This window comes from Pyrus communis, chromosome 13, assembly GCF_041283825.1.
Source record: "Pyrus communis isolate YQ-2024b chromosome 13, ASM4128382v1, whole genome shotgun sequence".
Classification (NCBI taxonomy): domain Eukaryota; kingdom Viridiplantae; phylum Streptophyta; class Magnoliopsida; order Rosales; family Rosaceae; genus Pyrus; species Pyrus communis.
Genome location: NC_142577.1, coordinates 19,496,738 through 19,514,293, shown reverse-complemented (window position 1 = coordinate 19,514,293; position 17,556 = coordinate 19,496,738). Strand labels below are relative to the sequence as shown.

Below are 17,556 nucleotides of genomic sequence, written 5' to 3'. Positions count from 1 at the left end.
AAAAGATGCCTTTTTAAGAGGAGTCTAAGGCTAAAAGGGTACATAATTTGGACAAATCACAGCTTTCTGGGTATTTGCTGGACTGAGAAGCAAGTTGTGTGTTTGTTTGTTTGATTAGTTGAGTATCCTAGTCTCTGGGGCCTCTTCCTCCTTTTATAGACGAATTACCCCGACTATACAGTTTCTGCTCTTGCCCGAAAGTAATTGAAGGGTAGTGAGTCATCAGCATTTTTACATGTTCTGCCATTCAGAAAGTGCTTTTGGGCCAAGAGTAGGTGGATTTCCATCGGTTATCACTTCTCTTGTAAGCACCTAGCCGTTGTATTAAAAGGGGAGCTGTCATATTGTCTCGAGATGGGTATCTGGGCTTGACTCTAGGCCTTAGATGATGGGCCTAATCATGATTCAACTCATACAAGAGAAGCAGTTAATGCAGCTCTTAATGATGTTCAAGACACTTCATCTCAATCACTCCAAACTAGTGCAAAACAAGTTCAAAGGGATCAAAAGTCCACTAATATCATTGGTTCTTTAGATGATGAAGACTAGGCGACAAGTGGCCGAAAAGATCAGTTTTGTGTGCTATGTGTCTTTACTTGAACTCAAAAATGTCAATGAAGCAATTGTGGATGATGATTGGATAACTGCCATGTAAGAGGAACTTAATCAGTTCACTCGTAAAGATGTTTGTTACCTTGTCCCTCATCCAAAAGACACCAATATAATTGGTACCAAATAGATCTTTAGAAATAAGACAGATGAGAAAGAGAATGTAGTCAGAAACAAAGCAAGGCTCGTTGCACAAGGCTACACATAAGTTGAAGGGCTTGATTTTGATGAAACATTTGCTCCGATGGCGCATTTGGAATCAATGAGATTACTGCTAGCTGTGGCCTATCACCTTCAGTTTGTATCAAATGGATGTCAAGAGTGCATTCCTTAATGGCTTCCTCAAAGAGGAAGTATATGTTGAACAGCCTGCAGACTTCAAAGATCCTTTCCATCCTAACCACGTGTATAGACTAAAAAAGGCTCTGTACGGACTGAAACAGGCTCTTCGAAAATGATACACCAAGGGTGCAATTGACAAAACCTTGTTTGTCAAACTGGTTAAAATTGATTTAACTGTTGCATAAGTTTATGTAGATGATATTGTTTTTGGTTCTACTTCTGAAAGTTTGGTTGTTGAGTTCACTTATGTTATGCAAAATGAGTTTGAAATGAGTATGTGTGGTGAATTGAATTATTTTCTGGGTTTGCAGGTACAACAAATGAAGAATGGCATGTTTCTTTCACAAACCAAGTATGCAAAAGATTTAGTCAAAAAGTTTGGACTTGAAGCAACCAAACCTGTGCGAAATCCAATGAGTACCACCGATAAACTTCACAAAGATGAATCTAGACCAAATGTTGATCATACTCTGTATTGAAAAATGATGGGGAGTTTACTTTATTTTACTGCAAGTCGTCCTGATATTTCATTTAGTGTTGGTGTTTGTGCTCGTTTTCAATCATGTGCAAAACAATCTCATTTGACTGTTGTTAAACGAAAATGCAATATGTGAATGGAACATTGAATTATGGGATTTACTACTCATTTGAGTCAAATGTTGAAATTGCAGAATATTCGGACGCAAATTGGGCAGGTAACATCGATGATCGGAATAGCACATCTGGTGGTTGTTTCTATCTTGGCAACAATCTGGTTGCTTGGTATAGCAAGAAGCAGAATTGTGTCTCTCTCTCTCTCCATAGCAAAACCTAAGTACATTGCCACTGGAAGTTGTTGCACACAAGTGTTGTGGACGAAACAAATGCTTTGTGACTACGGTTTGGTACAAGGGAAGTTAATCATTTTATGTGATATATCAAAGTGCCATAAACATCTTGAAAATTCTAGTTAAACACTCATGCACTAAGCACATAGATATCCGTCATCGTTTCATTCATGACTTAGTTGAAGATGATATACTTGCACTTGAGTACGTACCCACCAATAAGCAACTAGCCGATATCTTTACCAAGGCCCTTGATAGTAATAGATTTGAACAACTTCGGAAATCAATTGTTGTATGTTCTGTTAAGAATTAATTCCTTTAACTCTTGAGTTTTCTTTTTGCATAATCATAGTGTGCTTGCATGTAGAATAGGAATGTGTGTTTTGCATTTTCGGTTGTTTTAAGTTTTAATATCGAATAGGAGTGTGTTCTACATAATCATAATTTGCTTGCATGTATAATAGGTTTTGCTTGTAACATTCCATCCATGATCAAATCTGGTGAAATTTTCTTGAACTGAGATTGGCTTCCAATTTTAAATAAATGTCGACCTGAAATACTATTTCTCTTGGTTCTTCTTATCTCAACTCTCAATTTTTTTTGTAACTCAGTTAATATTGTGAGACCCATCCACTCTTGCTCATTTCCATTATAATATAACGTGAAAAGTGTGCAAATTTGGGAACACAATGGAAAAAGCTACCTTTGTATGGGTGTGAAAGCTCCATAAAGAAGACGCCTGTGTAAAATTTGACAGTCTTCTAAACTATATGGGAAGGGCTACCCCTCACACTAGAGTGAAAGCCACCATTAAAAGAGATGATGCACTGCGTGGGTTGGTCCTCTCTCATTTTTGAAGGAGTTGATAGATGCTTGCATCTCCTCTCGCCCCTTTCCAGTTAATAGTCAATATTCGTCCAATTAATTTTGTGCAAATAATATATATACATTTTTATAGCCTGATGTGGAGTCTCACCTATTTTGAATGCCACCATTATACAATAACACTCAAGAGTTTATGTAAGTCATGTTCACATTTGTTTCTCATTCTCTAACTAAAAAGGCTCTGCTTGAAACTCACTTTTTGATGATCAAGGGGTAGGATCTGCATTTCATAATGTGTGATTGATAACTCATATCATGTTTGACTCTTGTTTTTGGAATTATGATCAACACTTCTTACACTGGTTGAATTCCCTAGTATGTTCTAAAACCAGGTTTCTTCCCCTGATTGTGTTGATATTGGCTCATTTGGCTCTTTAGTGTTTTTCTTGCACTTGATTTTACAAATGTGTGTACTTCCCGCTGCCTCTGAGCATTGTTATCTCTCATGTTGCACCATATGGACCTAATACTCCAATTCCTTAGCTTTTTATTTTCTTTTATACTTTGGCTTTTTTCTGGACAAAAAAGGGGGAGTAGTTTATTTAGTTGTTTAGGGGGAGTCATTTGGTCTAATGCATACTACTCTGATTTTGAATTTATATATGAAACTGATGGATTCAGGGGGAGTCATTTGTTCTAATGCATATTACTCTGATCTAATATTTCTCTTAATGTAAACATGCAGATGTAGGACTACAGTGGCTGAGCAAAATCACATGACAGCATTTTTGGCTTGGTTTATCGTGGGTTTTTGTCTAGAAAATGCCAAAGGAGGAGATTGTAAATGTGATTTAATTAAGCTTATTTTCTAGACAAATTGTAATTTATATTTAATTGAGTATGTAATTTATCTTGCAATTATCATACAAGATCTCATGTCAATTAGTTTTATTAGTCCAGCCTTTTAGGACTAGATTAGTCAGTCAAAGATGATGGCAATCACATCAACTAATTATTGGATAAAATAAAGGAATTAGACGTGAAGATTAATTGAGGAAGGACTTTCTACTCCAAGAAAAGTGTGTAAGGTCACCTATTTAATAGGTCCTTCATACTCAAGGGAGGACATCTTTTGCAACGCAGAATATCCGTATTGCATTTGAGCGAGCAAAGGAAGTTGTTCTGCACTTCATTCAAATCCAACTGTGTGCAACCATGATGTGTGCATCAGACGTTCAAGATTGAGAGGACAAGGCTCGCTAGTTTGTGGACCTGGGTTTCGTATGAATCTTGTAACGTCTTCATCTTTTCCTTAGTGGATTATGGTTGGCAATCTTGCCCAAGGGTTTTTCTCTCTGAGGTTTTTCCCCTTGTAAAGCTAATTCTTGTGTGTTTGCTATTTTTCTATTTTGTTTTGTCTTTATCAGTTCTTTGCATAGAACATGTTTAAAATTGACATTCAATCTTAATTTATCTAAATTACGATGAGAGAAATTCAAACTCAAGCATAGAAGAAAAACACAATGTTCGAGCCAACTTGGCTAAATCATAAATTTGCTTTTTAAAATGATTTTAATAAAGATGCTTATATACCCGTAAGGGATATTGTTTGACCCGGGGTCAAATATACGCTAATGTTTCATATTGTGCAGAAGTCGCGTTCTTATTATTAATGTCTGGTGGGAGTAGGGTTGCTTCTGGTTTGGTAACCAAATTGAAAATGCCAAACCAAAAATTGAACCCCTTAGGCTTATACAGGCCTCCTCCCTTGTAGAACCTCGGCCTCTTTCTCTTGAAGTTGAACTAGTAGTAGAACGTGAAGGTGGACATTGTTAAGTCGTTGGATGTATGAGGCGGTGAAAAAGGCAATTCAGTTGGGTACCCCATGAGGATGATACCTCCACTCCACTATTTAAATCTTTTCTAGGAAACGAGCCCAAAAGCTTTGATGGGCTTCCAAAGTTGCTATTTAGGAGTAGATTTCTGGGTTTCCTTCCAATTTTAGTTGGGAGTTGGACTCCTTGTTAGATTAGTTGTTGGGTTTTCTTTTCACATTATGTACAAAGTCGGGGGGCTGCCAACATAAGAAAACTAGTAGGAAAAAAAAAATTGATGATCTTGGTTTTGAAGATGCAAAGAGGCTGGCCATTAGATCACAAGTTGATATCGATCATCAGCCAGATGAAGAAGAAAAACTAATTGAATATGTTGATGACGATGGGGATCTGGTCGCAAGGAAATTGTTGGCTCTTCAGAAAAAGGAGGAAATTGTAGCACAACCACAAGCAGTAGCACATGTAGTTGCCTCCGCCGCCACCTCGCCTCCGCCTCCGCCTCCACCTCCACCTTTAGACTACTTCAGGCTCGACATGACCGCCTCTGAGTGGTTCTGCCAGCTTAACAACTGCGCTGCCATCCGATAGGCCGAAGAGGCCCTCAAGAAGGGGTTGTTTACCGAGCCACTGGATATAAGCGATGATTCAAACTGCCGCAGCCAAAATAAAGGTCCTTTCTGCTTCTGTGATGTCTGCTGCGAGTTGCGCCGTGGTTTTTACACTTATTACAACAGCTGCTCCCCGGACTGTTATGAGGTCTATGCGGAAAAAATGAGACGGGACACCTGGGCCTGTATACTTGCTTCTAATCCTGAAGCAACCCCTGATGTTGCTCTTTCTGAGGCAGCTGACGCTGGCGCTCGACTCACAGCTCATTGGTACCGGTACCTGGAATTGATCGGGAATTGATGTAGCTGCGCCGTGTGCACCAACTGCTGATTGTCCGTCTATTTAATCTAACAGTTTATATATGATCTTGTTTGTTCAAATTTTGAAAATAAAGAACAAAAAATCGTGCTTTCTTTCAAGATTTTCTTATTTCTTTCTATTCAGATGCAGTTTTCACTTTCATTTCTTCCAATATTTATTGATCTTCATATGTACACGCATGTGTTCATGAGCTTTGTGGTAAGTTCATGCGTCTTCAACAAGTCACGTCGTAATTTATTTTCTGTGTCATAGCTAGTCATGAGCTTTGTGGTAAATTCATGCGTCATAACCCGGGCGCCTCAGGGTGTAGATATTAGAGCATTTGAATCTCGTGCCTGTTTCTGTACCTACTACTAATCGAGAAACTGTTGAACCCGAATGTAATGGAATGTCTGTTGGGGATACGCTGAGATTAATTCACATTTATCTATTAATCGTTGTTCTCCTTTCTTTCTTCCTGGTTTCTTATCTCTGAAATGTTTCTTCTCAAAAACATTAGTCGAACAGCAGCCAGAAAACCAGGGAACAGAAGAGGTCTACTTTTCACCTGCAACATCAAACATTCCAAATGGTCTAGATCACCCTCGTCTAAATTTAGGGGCCAACAAACAATCGCCTGAGGAAGCAGGGAGAAGAAAAGCCTCTCCCGGAAGCTTACCATGGTGTTCAAGGTAAGAATACTCTTGCTGCTCGTTTATTCAAACATCATTGCAAAGGAAATGGGAAAGAAAACCAAGATAACTGGTCTTTGCGTTTCTAAGGAACTAATTAGGCTAAGCAACAAGCTTTTCCCTTATTAATCTTCGCTTCTCTGGATGGTGTTCTAATTTCCACTCTATATTTGGACTGGTTGCTAATCTAATCCAACCAAGGGCGTTTTCTAATCTCCAGTGCTTTAGGTGTTGCAATAAGTTTCGTTATGTTGTTATCTTGGTTATCTTGGTTACCCATCCCCCCACCCCTCCCCCCGCCTCGCATGAGTTATTGATCAGATGGAAAGTTATTGTGCCTAGATTGTAGAAGCAGGTTTCAAACATGCTTGTCATGTTCGACTATACTCAGATACCATTCGTTTGGGATTTGGATAGAGTTTTCTTTAACATCTGCATTTCCTGATTTAAGCTGCATCCAACTTTAAAGCTTCGGTATGATTTTCGTTATTTTTAAGTATATGGTAGAGTTTTTAAAGCATGACATTGTTTGTTTAACGTGCAGCAGACATCGGTATCATTGACAAGTTGGTGGATATTTACCTACTTTTCTTCTGATTTTAGCTGCATTCGACCTTGAGGTCATTTTGTGCTGCTGAGTTATGGTTTTGTTGCTTTCTGTTTCTTCTAATTTGGTTTCGTTTTATCTCTTTGTGTGTGTTTTTATGCTCCAATTCGGATGAGTTTTGCCTTTAACTACCGTATACAAACAAAAAAGAGGGAGAACCATCTAAAAATATTGAAAGTTCACCCCAAGTTAGGATCATCCAAGTAAAGCCGCAAGTTACCCAAGGACAGAAAGATGCGAAGCCAGGAATTGACGGGAGAAGAGGCGAAGTTAAAAGAGTGCAAGGTTTAAAAGAATAGCAACAATCAAATCCTTTTATATAGTAATGTCTTCTGTAATTTATCAATACAAACAAATTACAATTATTACCGATAAGGTTTCATATTATGAAAACGTCTCATAATAGGCTCATTATCAATAAAAGCAAATACATCTGTCTCAATGCAAACAAGCATGATATCACTCAACTATTGATCTTCCATTTTGTTACGCAATGGTGTTTTCATAATCTTTATAGCAAAAAAAACTCTCTCCACCGAAGCGGTTGCAACAAGTAACACCAAAGTCAACGTAAAAAGCTTATACACTAACATATAGTTTGCATACCTCCCGGTCTTCACCAACTCCTTTGCAAGATCACCCATTCCTCTCAATGATGAAAACTCACTATGCATCGTCATATCGTGAATGTAATTGTCAAGTTGAATTGAAAGATTCATGAGGTCCATATCGTGAATGTAATATGCATATTAACTAATCCAACCAACAATTCAATTAATTAATACCAATAAGCATACAAATTATTCAATAAATAGAAATTCACTACAACTAATCATATGAATCAATTATGTAATAATTCAATTAATTAATCAATCAATAAGTCAATTAATTGCTGCTGAGTGGAAGGTTGAAAAGAAAAAAAAAAAAAAAAAAGGGATAGAGAGAGAGACTGAAGGGAACGGGGAACAGAGAAGTCTGAACAGAAGTTAGGAACCCTATATTTTTTTTTTCTTCTAACATATACGAAACGGTGCTGTTTCGTTTTATTTTTTTTAAAATCTTTTTAACAGGACCAAAACGACGTCATTTTGGCCTGGAGGTTTAAAAAAAAAAAACAATTGAATCAACTCTGCTGCTGTGCAGCAAAATTAGTCCCAGACACCAATTTTTGCAGATCTCCAATCCCATTTTCCGGCAATGGGAGGGACAGCCACCACTCTTGGCCCTCACGTGGCTTCGCCACTGCTCTGATGGGATTCTAGGCCTATAAGCATAAAAAGCTTGGACTCCAAGTCCCATTATCTCACTCCATGTTCCTTAGTAGTGGCTGATTCATGTTGCTTTATTTTAGCCCCACTCCCTTGCTTTTAAGATGCATGGAAAATGGCTAGTTTTTAGGATGCATTGATCCTTCAATTTTCACACCCACAGTGCTATATATAAAAACTCCTCATCTAAGGACGATGTTATTTGTACTAGTCCGAATAGGTGGACGTTTGTTCGAATAGTTGTAACTTGATTAAATTGGATCATGGCAATTGCCTTGTGAGGTTGATCTTTTTGGAGACTAGCGGTGAATGGAGAGAGTTAGACCTCCGTTCTCCCTTTCAGATAGTGATCACTTTCCACTGCGCAGCAGCGTTCTGCTACATGATCTCCTGATTTTTTTTATTCCGTTGGGCGTTGGGTAACAAAGTAGTTAATGGTTGGATGAAAGGACTATCTTCTTAGTCAATTTCTTCTCAGTATGGCGTTGTTCGAATGTGGGACCATGATTTTTCAGGGAAAGCAAATCGGAATACAGATACTTCAAAAGTCTGGTCATGGGTTGAACGACTTCGTTGAGATTGACCATTCTTGTTCCGCAAGATACGGGAACCTGATCCAACAAATATTTAGCCAATTTGTTATATTTATGAAGTTCCTACAATCCAGAAATTGGTGTGCGCAAGAAATCACACTCTCAAAATAATGCACTATATATCTATCCTTTGAGAGTCTTCTGACTTAATATAGAATTTTATCCTAAAAAGGTTTTTTCTTCCAACTGGTATGCAGCCCGCAACAAATACAGCACATAAAAAGTACAAAATGTTTTACATGAAGCAATCATGCATGTGCATGAGTCCTCTCTCCTTCCTTACAATTTTTTTTTTTTTTGAACAAACGATATTTATACTAAGAGAGAAGGATGAGTTTAACCTTATAATAAACTAGCAATAATGTGGCTCAAATTCGTTTTTGACGAGATTCGAACCTAAGATCTCTCACTTTCAAATGAAGAGTAATACCATTGATCATCGTAGATCACCTACTCAGTTAATAATGCCATAAATTGTCTTGTCAAAATGACTCGTGCCCAATCCTATTTCTATAATTTTCTTTTCTGACGTGGAATCAGTCATTGTAATTTCAGAAAAAGGAAGTGGGTATATATAGGTCAACAAATTGACTCATGGGACGTGAGCATTGGGCGAAGTCAACGGAGGTTTTTAGTGTCGTGTCCCACTATGTTGGTGATGTCGTGTCCATGGCCCATGGCCCATGGCCCACTCGGAAGCAGGTAACGCTAGATATTTTAGATATTTCAGCAATGGGTCACACCGGTCTAGCGGCCCATTGACCCTTGGCACTCCATTAACAATTTACTAAGCAAAATATCTCGATTTTAAAACTAATTAAAAATATAAATTAGGCAGTTGATTAGTGGAGGGAGATATTTTTATTTTTATTGTATTTATAATTAATTAGTTTGGAGGGCAAAATCGTCAGAGGAAAAAAAGTCAAACTTTAAAGTTATAGTTGCGACGACGAATCAAACCTGGCGCTTTTTTATAGTGGAAGGCCAACACACACACACACACACACACACATACCGTTCTTCCCTTACTGTTTTATTTGATCCATTTTTCCAGAAAAACCCTAGAAATTCACTTCAAAAGGTTGGATTTTTATATTTATTTTTCAAGATATTCGGTTAAATAATTCTGCTTTTGTAGTGTTTGCAGGCCTCTATTTTTGCCTTGAGCTTCAGTTCAATTGGTGTATGAATTTCGTTAATTTATTTGGGTTTTGTTTTAGGGTTGTGGTGGTTGGATAAAACCGAGAATTGGGGAACAGAGCAGTGAGCCAAAGGTACCAATTTTTGTGTTTTTCACTTTCATGCATGGCTTATATAATTTTTTTTATGATTGTTTTTGTATTGTTATTAATTGAGATTTTGTATTTAAATAGTGAAATTTAGTCTTATTATTTGTTCTTGAATTGTTTTAGGGTTTCTGAAACCTAGATTTGATTTGAGTGTGGTGAATTTACTGTTTGTGGGGTATATGCAAGTATAATAGACAGAGGGAGAAGAGAGAGAGGGGGGGGGGGGGGGGGGATGTGTTTGTGTGAAGTCAGAACCAAGAGCATGTTTTCTGGGGTTGGTGTTGGTGTTGCTGTAGAATCTGACTTGGTGAGGTAGTGACCGGAGAATTGAGACTTTGAGTTGACTCAGGTCTTTTTCGCTCGGGAAGCAGGTTATGCAACTCGTTAGAAGGTTTCTACCTTTTGTGTTGTTTTTGGTTCTTCGGTTGGGGAAAGGGGGAGACACATACGCTTTTGGGTATGAACGGTTGGATGCGATTTTCATCGCCTGTGGTGTTGACTTTTGAGTGAAAGGCTAACACACCATGCCAAGTGCAGTTCATGGTTGTTGTCCAATTTTTAGAGGCAAGTTATTGATCAGATCACTTGCCTATTTGAATGAGATAAAAGGTGCAGTGGTAGTGTTGATAAGTCTGATATCTAATTGGAACAATATCGATTGGTATAAACCATAAGAGTACTCAAATGATTTGTACGGTTATGCTAGATATCCTTTTGGGAGCAATTTGGTTAAAGGTTTCTAGTGTTTGATTTAAGGTGGAAGAGATTTTTGGTATTGATTGTCGAAGCTTTAGTTTGACCTTATACTATTAACTGACGGGGCTTAGGTTTTATGGGTTGTACATTTTTAGTATGTGGTTTAATTTGGAGAAGTCATCCCCCTGTTTATTTTTGCCCTTTTGGTTGAATAAATTAAAGGAGAATACAGGGATGGAAGTAAAGGGAAAATGGGCGTGCAAAAGTCATTTTCCACTTTTTGTGGCACAGCTGGTCACCAACCCTTTGAAATGGGTGTTAGCCAGCTCCCAGAGTTGTTTCTGCGTTATCTACTTTCTGTTAGGGTTTTGGAAATTTAATTCTTGAATTTCATAACTGACTAAAACTTCGTAACAGTAGTGTTCATACTGATTGTTTATTATGTACTCTTCACCATAGGGGAACGAAAGGAACTTTTTTGCCAACATACGCCAACATGGATCAGCAAGGACATGGGCATCCAGCAACTATGGGAGTGGCGGGAACTGCAGCTCAAGCATCATATGGTGTGAACCCGTACGGATCAGTTGGGATGATGCAATCTCCTACTCAGCCAGCAGGTCCTGCCGCCTCTTCTCAGCTTGCACAACACCAGCTAGCTTATCAGCACATCCACCAGCAACAACAACAGCAACTGCAGCAACAACTCCAAAAATTTTGGGGAGAGCAGCATAAAGAAATTGATCAAACTAATGATTTCAAAAACCATAGTTTGCCATTGGCCAGGATTAAGAAGATTATGAAGGCGGATGAGGATGTGAGGATGATATCAGCCGAAGCTCCTGTCATATTTGCTAGGGCCTGTGAGATGTTCATTCTAGAGTTGACAATGCGGTCGTGGAATCACACAGAGGAGAACAAAAGAAGAACACTGCAAAAGAACGACATTGCAGCAGCAATTACGAGGACTGATATATTTGACTTTCTAGTTGATATCGTCCCAAGAGAGGATTTGAAAGACGAGGTGCTTGCATCAATCCCAAGAGGTGGGAATCCCCCAGTTGGGGGTCCATCTGATGGTCTTCCTTACTATTACATGCCTCCTCAGCATGCTTCGCAGGTTGGTGCTCCGGCGATGATAGTGGGAAGGCCTGTGATGGATCAGAATCTCTATGGCCAGCAAACACATCCGTACATTGCTCAACCAACATGGCCACAGCAACAACAGCATCCGCACGACGATCTTGAGTAAAAGAGTTAATGGAGTAAAAATTGGAAGACCAATTTGACTATATCATCATTGTTTGTAATTGAAGGCGTACAATTTAAAGTGTTTATCTTGGATACAATAGTTACATAGTTTGCTCTATTTCCGGTCCTTACAAAATATTTGGGTTTGGTACATGAAAATTGAAAGGTTCTGTAAAAGGTGTGGATTCTGGTACTGTAAGTAATCTGATTTTTATGTAATTTGATCTGCTTGTAAATCCAAAGCTTGACAAAGTGAGGTAATTGAGGAGGAAAGTGGTCAAAAACACAGGCACTTTAAAGATTCTGGTACTTTATTCATTCTGCTTTACTTTTTCTACAAAAATTCCTTTTCTAGTTGTGGTGTTCTGGTCCTCCATTTGTAGTGTCAAGCCACCTTTGTACACGTACACGTTGTGTTTACCTCACTCGTAAGGTGTATTATTCGTTTACGAGGCAGATTCTAGATTATGTTAGTGTAAGGAGCACGCCTTGTTTGAAAGATAATTATCAAGGGGATGGGGATTTAAGCTGAGTCATAATTAAGTGTCGAACTTGTCATTCATGGGAGCCGAACCTAAGATCTTTCGCTTACAAGTGCATAGGAATACCTTGAATCGTAGTGCTTCTGTGTGTGTGTGTCTATAGTGCGTACTGCCTTATGATAGAAATACAAACATGGGAAGAACCAAAATTATGAACACATACTTAGACTGTTAAAACCTCCTACTCAAATCCCCATCTCTGATCCTTTGGCGAGCCCATGATAGAAATACACCAACGCTGAAATAACCAAAACAAGTTTGTGTTAGTTATCTGTTAGTGCAACAGAACATAGCATTCTGTAAGCTACTAAAATTTCATGTTCAGTTTCACTCGTTCAAACATAATGTCAACAATTAGAGTGAAATAAATAAATTCGGAGGGCCTTTTGGGCCCCACCACACACGATACCTTTCCTTGGTTTCCTGCTTTTTGTACATCTGTAGCAGAGCCAGGAGGGAGGAAAAGGCCGTAGCTTTTGGTAGCGGTTGTTGGTGGGGGCTGGAAGAAAGAAGGAAGAGAGAATGAAGGGGAGGGTGAAAGTGAACTCGAATGCGATGAGATCGGGGGTTGTGGTGCTCGGAGCGCTGGCGTTTGGGTACTTGACGCTGCAGCTTGGCTTCCGGCCCTTTCTCGAAAGAGCTCAATCTGCCGTTGACGACTTTGATCCGGCGTCCTCCTCCTCCTTCGCCCCCGCCGAACAACAAGAACAACAACAACCCGACTCCAGCAGCTCCACCCGCCACTTCTAAATAAATAAACACCGATTACTGATTACCCTAAACCCCACAACCCTTGCTTGCTTTTTCTTTATTCTGTTTCTGTTGCTTTTTTTATTGGATTCGGAAGTTGTACTGCGCTGCGCAACTAGGTTTCTTTGCTGAATGATGGAATTGCTGTGTCCAGTCGTGCTTCCGAAAGGTATGGAATTGAACTTGATTTCATGGAATTACTACTGCTGATGATGGATTTGGATTCATGTTTCTTCCCCAAAATTAATAAAACATTGTGACAAGAAAGAATTCTAGCTATAAAGGGATGTGCTTTGCAATTGGTTCGGTGGTTTTTTTTCAGTTGATAATCACCCATCTACTTATTGTGAGTTCATGTCTTTTTTTGCTTTGTGAGGATGGTTGAAATTAGAGCTATGCATTTGGAGGCTTAACCGCTTTAGTTTCTGGATGTGTTGTTAACAACGAGTTTCGAGTTCCATATGGTTTCTGAAAAACTTGCTTATCGCCTGAATTTCAAGTAAACTCGAGGTTGATGAAGACATGGCACAAACATTCTTTTTTAGAGTGAAGAAAAAAAACAATGCTCGTTTCATTTGGGTTTATGTAAAGTTGCATTCTCATGGTTCTCTAGTAACGTATATGAATAATATCATTGATTTAGAAATGTCAATGTTTACGGCACTGTAATATTTTCTTCACTAGGATAACAACTGTATTTGCTACCCCAATACTCTGTAGTTTCTTACAACTCTTCAATTTAAAAAGTGTGGTTTATAGTTGTGTATATATATATTTTGCATGATAAGAGTCTCTCTCGCCGGATTAATGTTCATACTCCCTTGTAATTGTAGCTGAACTCCCATCTCAATCCGGTTATCATAATATCCAAAATCATAGTTACAAAAATGTTTAACCTTTGGGTTGAAGCTAACAAATGTACATGATTGCATTGTTTTCTTAAACCAAAGTTGTGATGCATGTCAAACTGGGCACATGCAGTGTTTGGTTGTTCTAAATTCTAATGCTGTTTTACAAACATATTATTTAAAGAGACTGTTAGAGTCGTTATATATTTAGTTGTATTACACAAATGTTTTAATGGTAAACGCGTTGGGGCAGATCATGAGGAAAAACTGAAAAAGAACTGGATGGCATTTTTGGTAGGCAAAGAATCACAGTGTTTCGAATTCTTTGTCATCTACTTTGTGCCCTATTCTTGAGCCATTCATATATGTAAATGGCATGAAGGTGTCAGTGTATGATTTCTTTGGTCAGAAGAAATTGAACTACGGCTCCACAGGACCACACGATGATTTATGCAAGAGAGGGCTTAATGTTGAAGGGAAGCACTTAATGAAGTTGCAGAAGAAATGAGGGAATGGAATATTATTTCTAGTTCATGTCTATTACTTGTTGTGAGTTCATGTCTTTTTTTTGCTTTGTAATCATGGTTGAAATTAGAGCTATGAGGCTTAACCGCATTATTTTTTGGTTCTGTTGTTAACAATGAGTTTTTGGTTCCAAATGGCTTCTTGAAAAACTTGTTTATCGGCTGATTTCAAGTAAAATTCAGGTTGATGAAGATATAGCTCCATTGTGTGACAATGAAACTTCTTTATGATAGATACATTACAACGTACCTTTCTTAGCTTTTTGGCTAAGATCAAGATATACACATTACAACAGCATGGAATTGGAATTCAGTGTAGAGTGAAAAAAAGTAATGCTCATTTCATTAGGGTTTATTGTGTCGAATGTGCCATCTCTGACCTCTCCTCTTGTGTATTCATATCGTTGGGAATGGTAGTAGGTCTGTATGAATTATATCATTGATTTAGAAATGTCGATGTTAATGGCACTGTATTCTCATCACTGGGATAGGAATCTGTCACTGCTACTGCTACCCCAATAATCTGTAGTTTTTGAAGTCTTAAATTTCAAGTGCTGATAGTAAACTTTCTGCTTGTAATTGTAGCTGAACCGGCAGTCTCCCACCTCAGTCTGGTTACTAAAAGATGAAAACACAAGTGCACACACAATCACAAAAAAAGTTTAAACCTTTGTGTTGAAGCTAACAAATGTCCAGATTGCAGTGTGGTCTTAAATGAAATTATGATGTATGTTAATTGGATCCTCACACGCGGTTTTTGGCTGTTCTTGTGCAGTTGTATTCTACTGGCAGACTGTTTAGTGGCAAATGTGTTGGGGCAGATCATGAGGAAAAAAACTGGACAGAGGATGTGGTAGGCGAAGGATTGCAGCGGTTCAAGTTCTTTGTCATGTAGTATGTGCGTTACTCTTGAGCCATCCGTATTACTGCAAACAACAGCGTATGATCGATTTCTTTGGCCAGAAGAAACCAAGACTCCGCGAAATGATTCATGCAAGTGAAGGCTAGATGTTTAAGTGAGGTATTTGACATAGTTGCAGAATAAGGGAAGGGAATGGTATTTATAAGAGGGCTCCAGGATAGCATGTAAGTTTTCTTTAAATCAAGGAGGGTTGTGGGTAAGTGGAATTTGAACCTCATGCATTGTTGTAGAAATCAAAAGAAAGAAAATGCGTTTGTTAGCGAAGCCTCTCCCTTTCCATCTTAATGCCAAAGCCCAATTAGCCGAGAAATTTTCAACGTGCCGCTATTTTTTTTTCAAAGTGCCGGCAATTTTCTTTTTCCAAGTGCCGGTAATTTTTCTAGGAGCCAGTATTTAAGTGGGTACTTCAGGTGTCATAAAATAAGTGGAGGAACACGGATAAATATATCATTCTCTCTACTTTTATGACATGTATGTGTCATAAAATAAGTGGAGGAACACGGATAAATATATCATTATCTCCATTTTTATGATATGTGAAGTACCACTCGAATACCCAGTATTTGAAAAAAAATCTCTCAAATTACCTCAAGCAACGAGGGAGGCTGTGATAATGGATTGGGATTATGATCAATCTAAGGTTAACGCTAAAGAGATTAAATTTGTAGGTCAAATTTACAAACTAAATTACGTGTCACTAATATGAATGAACACGTTTATCAATGCATATGTAATAATCAAATCATTAACTTTCATATCATTTAATTTACAAAATTTAGTATATAAATTTATTCTTACTAATATTACTCTAAATATAACTGCTGATCAATGATAAGCATAACGATGGAGTCAGATTGTTATATTTGAGAAATAATGGATGGGAGATGGCGTGTACGTTATGCTGTTTAAGGTTTTCTGTCCCAGGTGAGACAGGTGGCATCATGTAATTTGACCATCCTCCTCCTCCTCCTCCTCCGGATTAATCCCATGAATATGCATGAATGGTGTTTTATTAATACAAAAAAGAATGGTGAGAACTGAAAAACCAGGTTCACGTGTAACTCTTGTTATTTTATTGGTTCCATCTTTTTGAATGTTTCAATTTGCTAGAAGAAGGCAATTAGAAAAAGGGATCGGAGATGGCAGTTAGAAAGTACTTTTGCATTGACCTTCTATTTGTGTTAGTAAATTTCACAAATCATAGAAAAATTATTATATATTATGACAACTGGGAATGCTAACAACTTTTTGATTTTGATCTTCTCATTTTACTACTTTTTTTAGACTTCTCATTTAGACTCATTCTACCTTATTATTTCTCATTTTCATCCTGCAATACTGTACAAGATAAGAACCATCTATTTTTCTAATTCAACATGTCACATCCTGGCCCGGGGGGACCACTTCCCAGGCCCGCTCCACCATCGTAGCACGATATTGTCCGCTTTGAGTTTACCATTCCCTCACGGTTTTGGTCTCACGGTTTTGTTTTTGGGAATTCACGAACAACTTTCCAGTGGGTCACCCATAATGGGATTGCTCTAGCCCCCTTCTCACTTAACTTCAGAGTTTCCATGAAACCCGAAGCCAGTGAGCTCCTAAAAGGCCCTGTGCTAGGTAGGGATGGGAATATACATATAAGGATCACTCCCCTGGGCGATGTGGGATGTCACACAACATCTCTACAAAAAATCTAACTAATTTGAAATCATCTATTGCAAGCATCTCCCTCTTTGAAAGGTCCATGTAACAAGAACACATGCTTGACTTTTTCACTTTTTAGAGCTCATCATGAAGGTTGTAAGTTCATTATTCTGCTCTTTACAAGTTGATTAGTTCAATTATGTTGGTCATTACAACGTACCTTCAGGTCAAGTATGAGTTGTTTCTATTTGGTTTGAGGAGGTTTCACGTTTGACCTAATATATATTTATGTTTGATACCTAATCATAAAATAATTTTATTGTAGATGTGCATTAGAGACTTTTTGAATTTTGGATTGACACGCAACACCACGTTTGAAGATTGAAGTAGAATCCAATAAGTTGTATCCAAAACCCTTGGGTTAGCCCAAATAACGAAGGAGGTTGAGATAATAAATCAGGATTACGATAGATCCATGTTTGGTTTTCTCTGATGTAACAACAAAGCATGCTTTGTGTTTTGTGGGGATCTTAGGGATCTTCATATTATTACTGTTGATCGTACATTATGGGGTCAGTTTTTT

At 38.2% G+C, this 17,556-nt stretch overlaps 1 protein-coding gene and 1 pseudogene across 1 annotated transcript; both read left to right on the top strand.

Moving 5' to 3' along the window:
• Nucleotides 1-389: 389 nt before the first annotated feature.
• LOC148691902 (secreted RxLR effector protein 161-like) lies at nucleotides 390-2,135 on the top strand (annotated as a pseudogene).
• Nucleotides 2,136-9,472: 7,337 nt separating this feature from the next.
• Nucleotides 9,473-15,593, top strand: LOC137737464 (nuclear transcription factor Y subunit C-3). The gene is made up of 4 exons (XM_068476951.2): nucleotides 9,473-9,588; nucleotides 9,728-9,781; nucleotides 10,952-13,204; nucleotides 15,183-15,593. Exon 3 carries the CDS (start codon nucleotides 10,989-10,991, stop codon nucleotides 11,742-11,744), a length of 756 nt encoding a protein of 251 aa, XP_068333052.2. The 5' UTR covers nucleotides 9,473-9,588; nucleotides 9,728-9,781; nucleotides 10,952-10,988; the 3' UTR covers nucleotides 11,745-13,204; nucleotides 15,183-15,593.
• The last annotated feature ends 1,963 nt before the right edge of the window (nucleotides 15,594-17,556 follow it).

Coding starts and splice junctions, on each gene's coding strand:
- LOC137737464 (XM_068476951.2), top strand. CDS start 10,989: ATGGATCAGCAAGGACATGGGCATCCAGCAACTATGGGAGTGGCGGGA.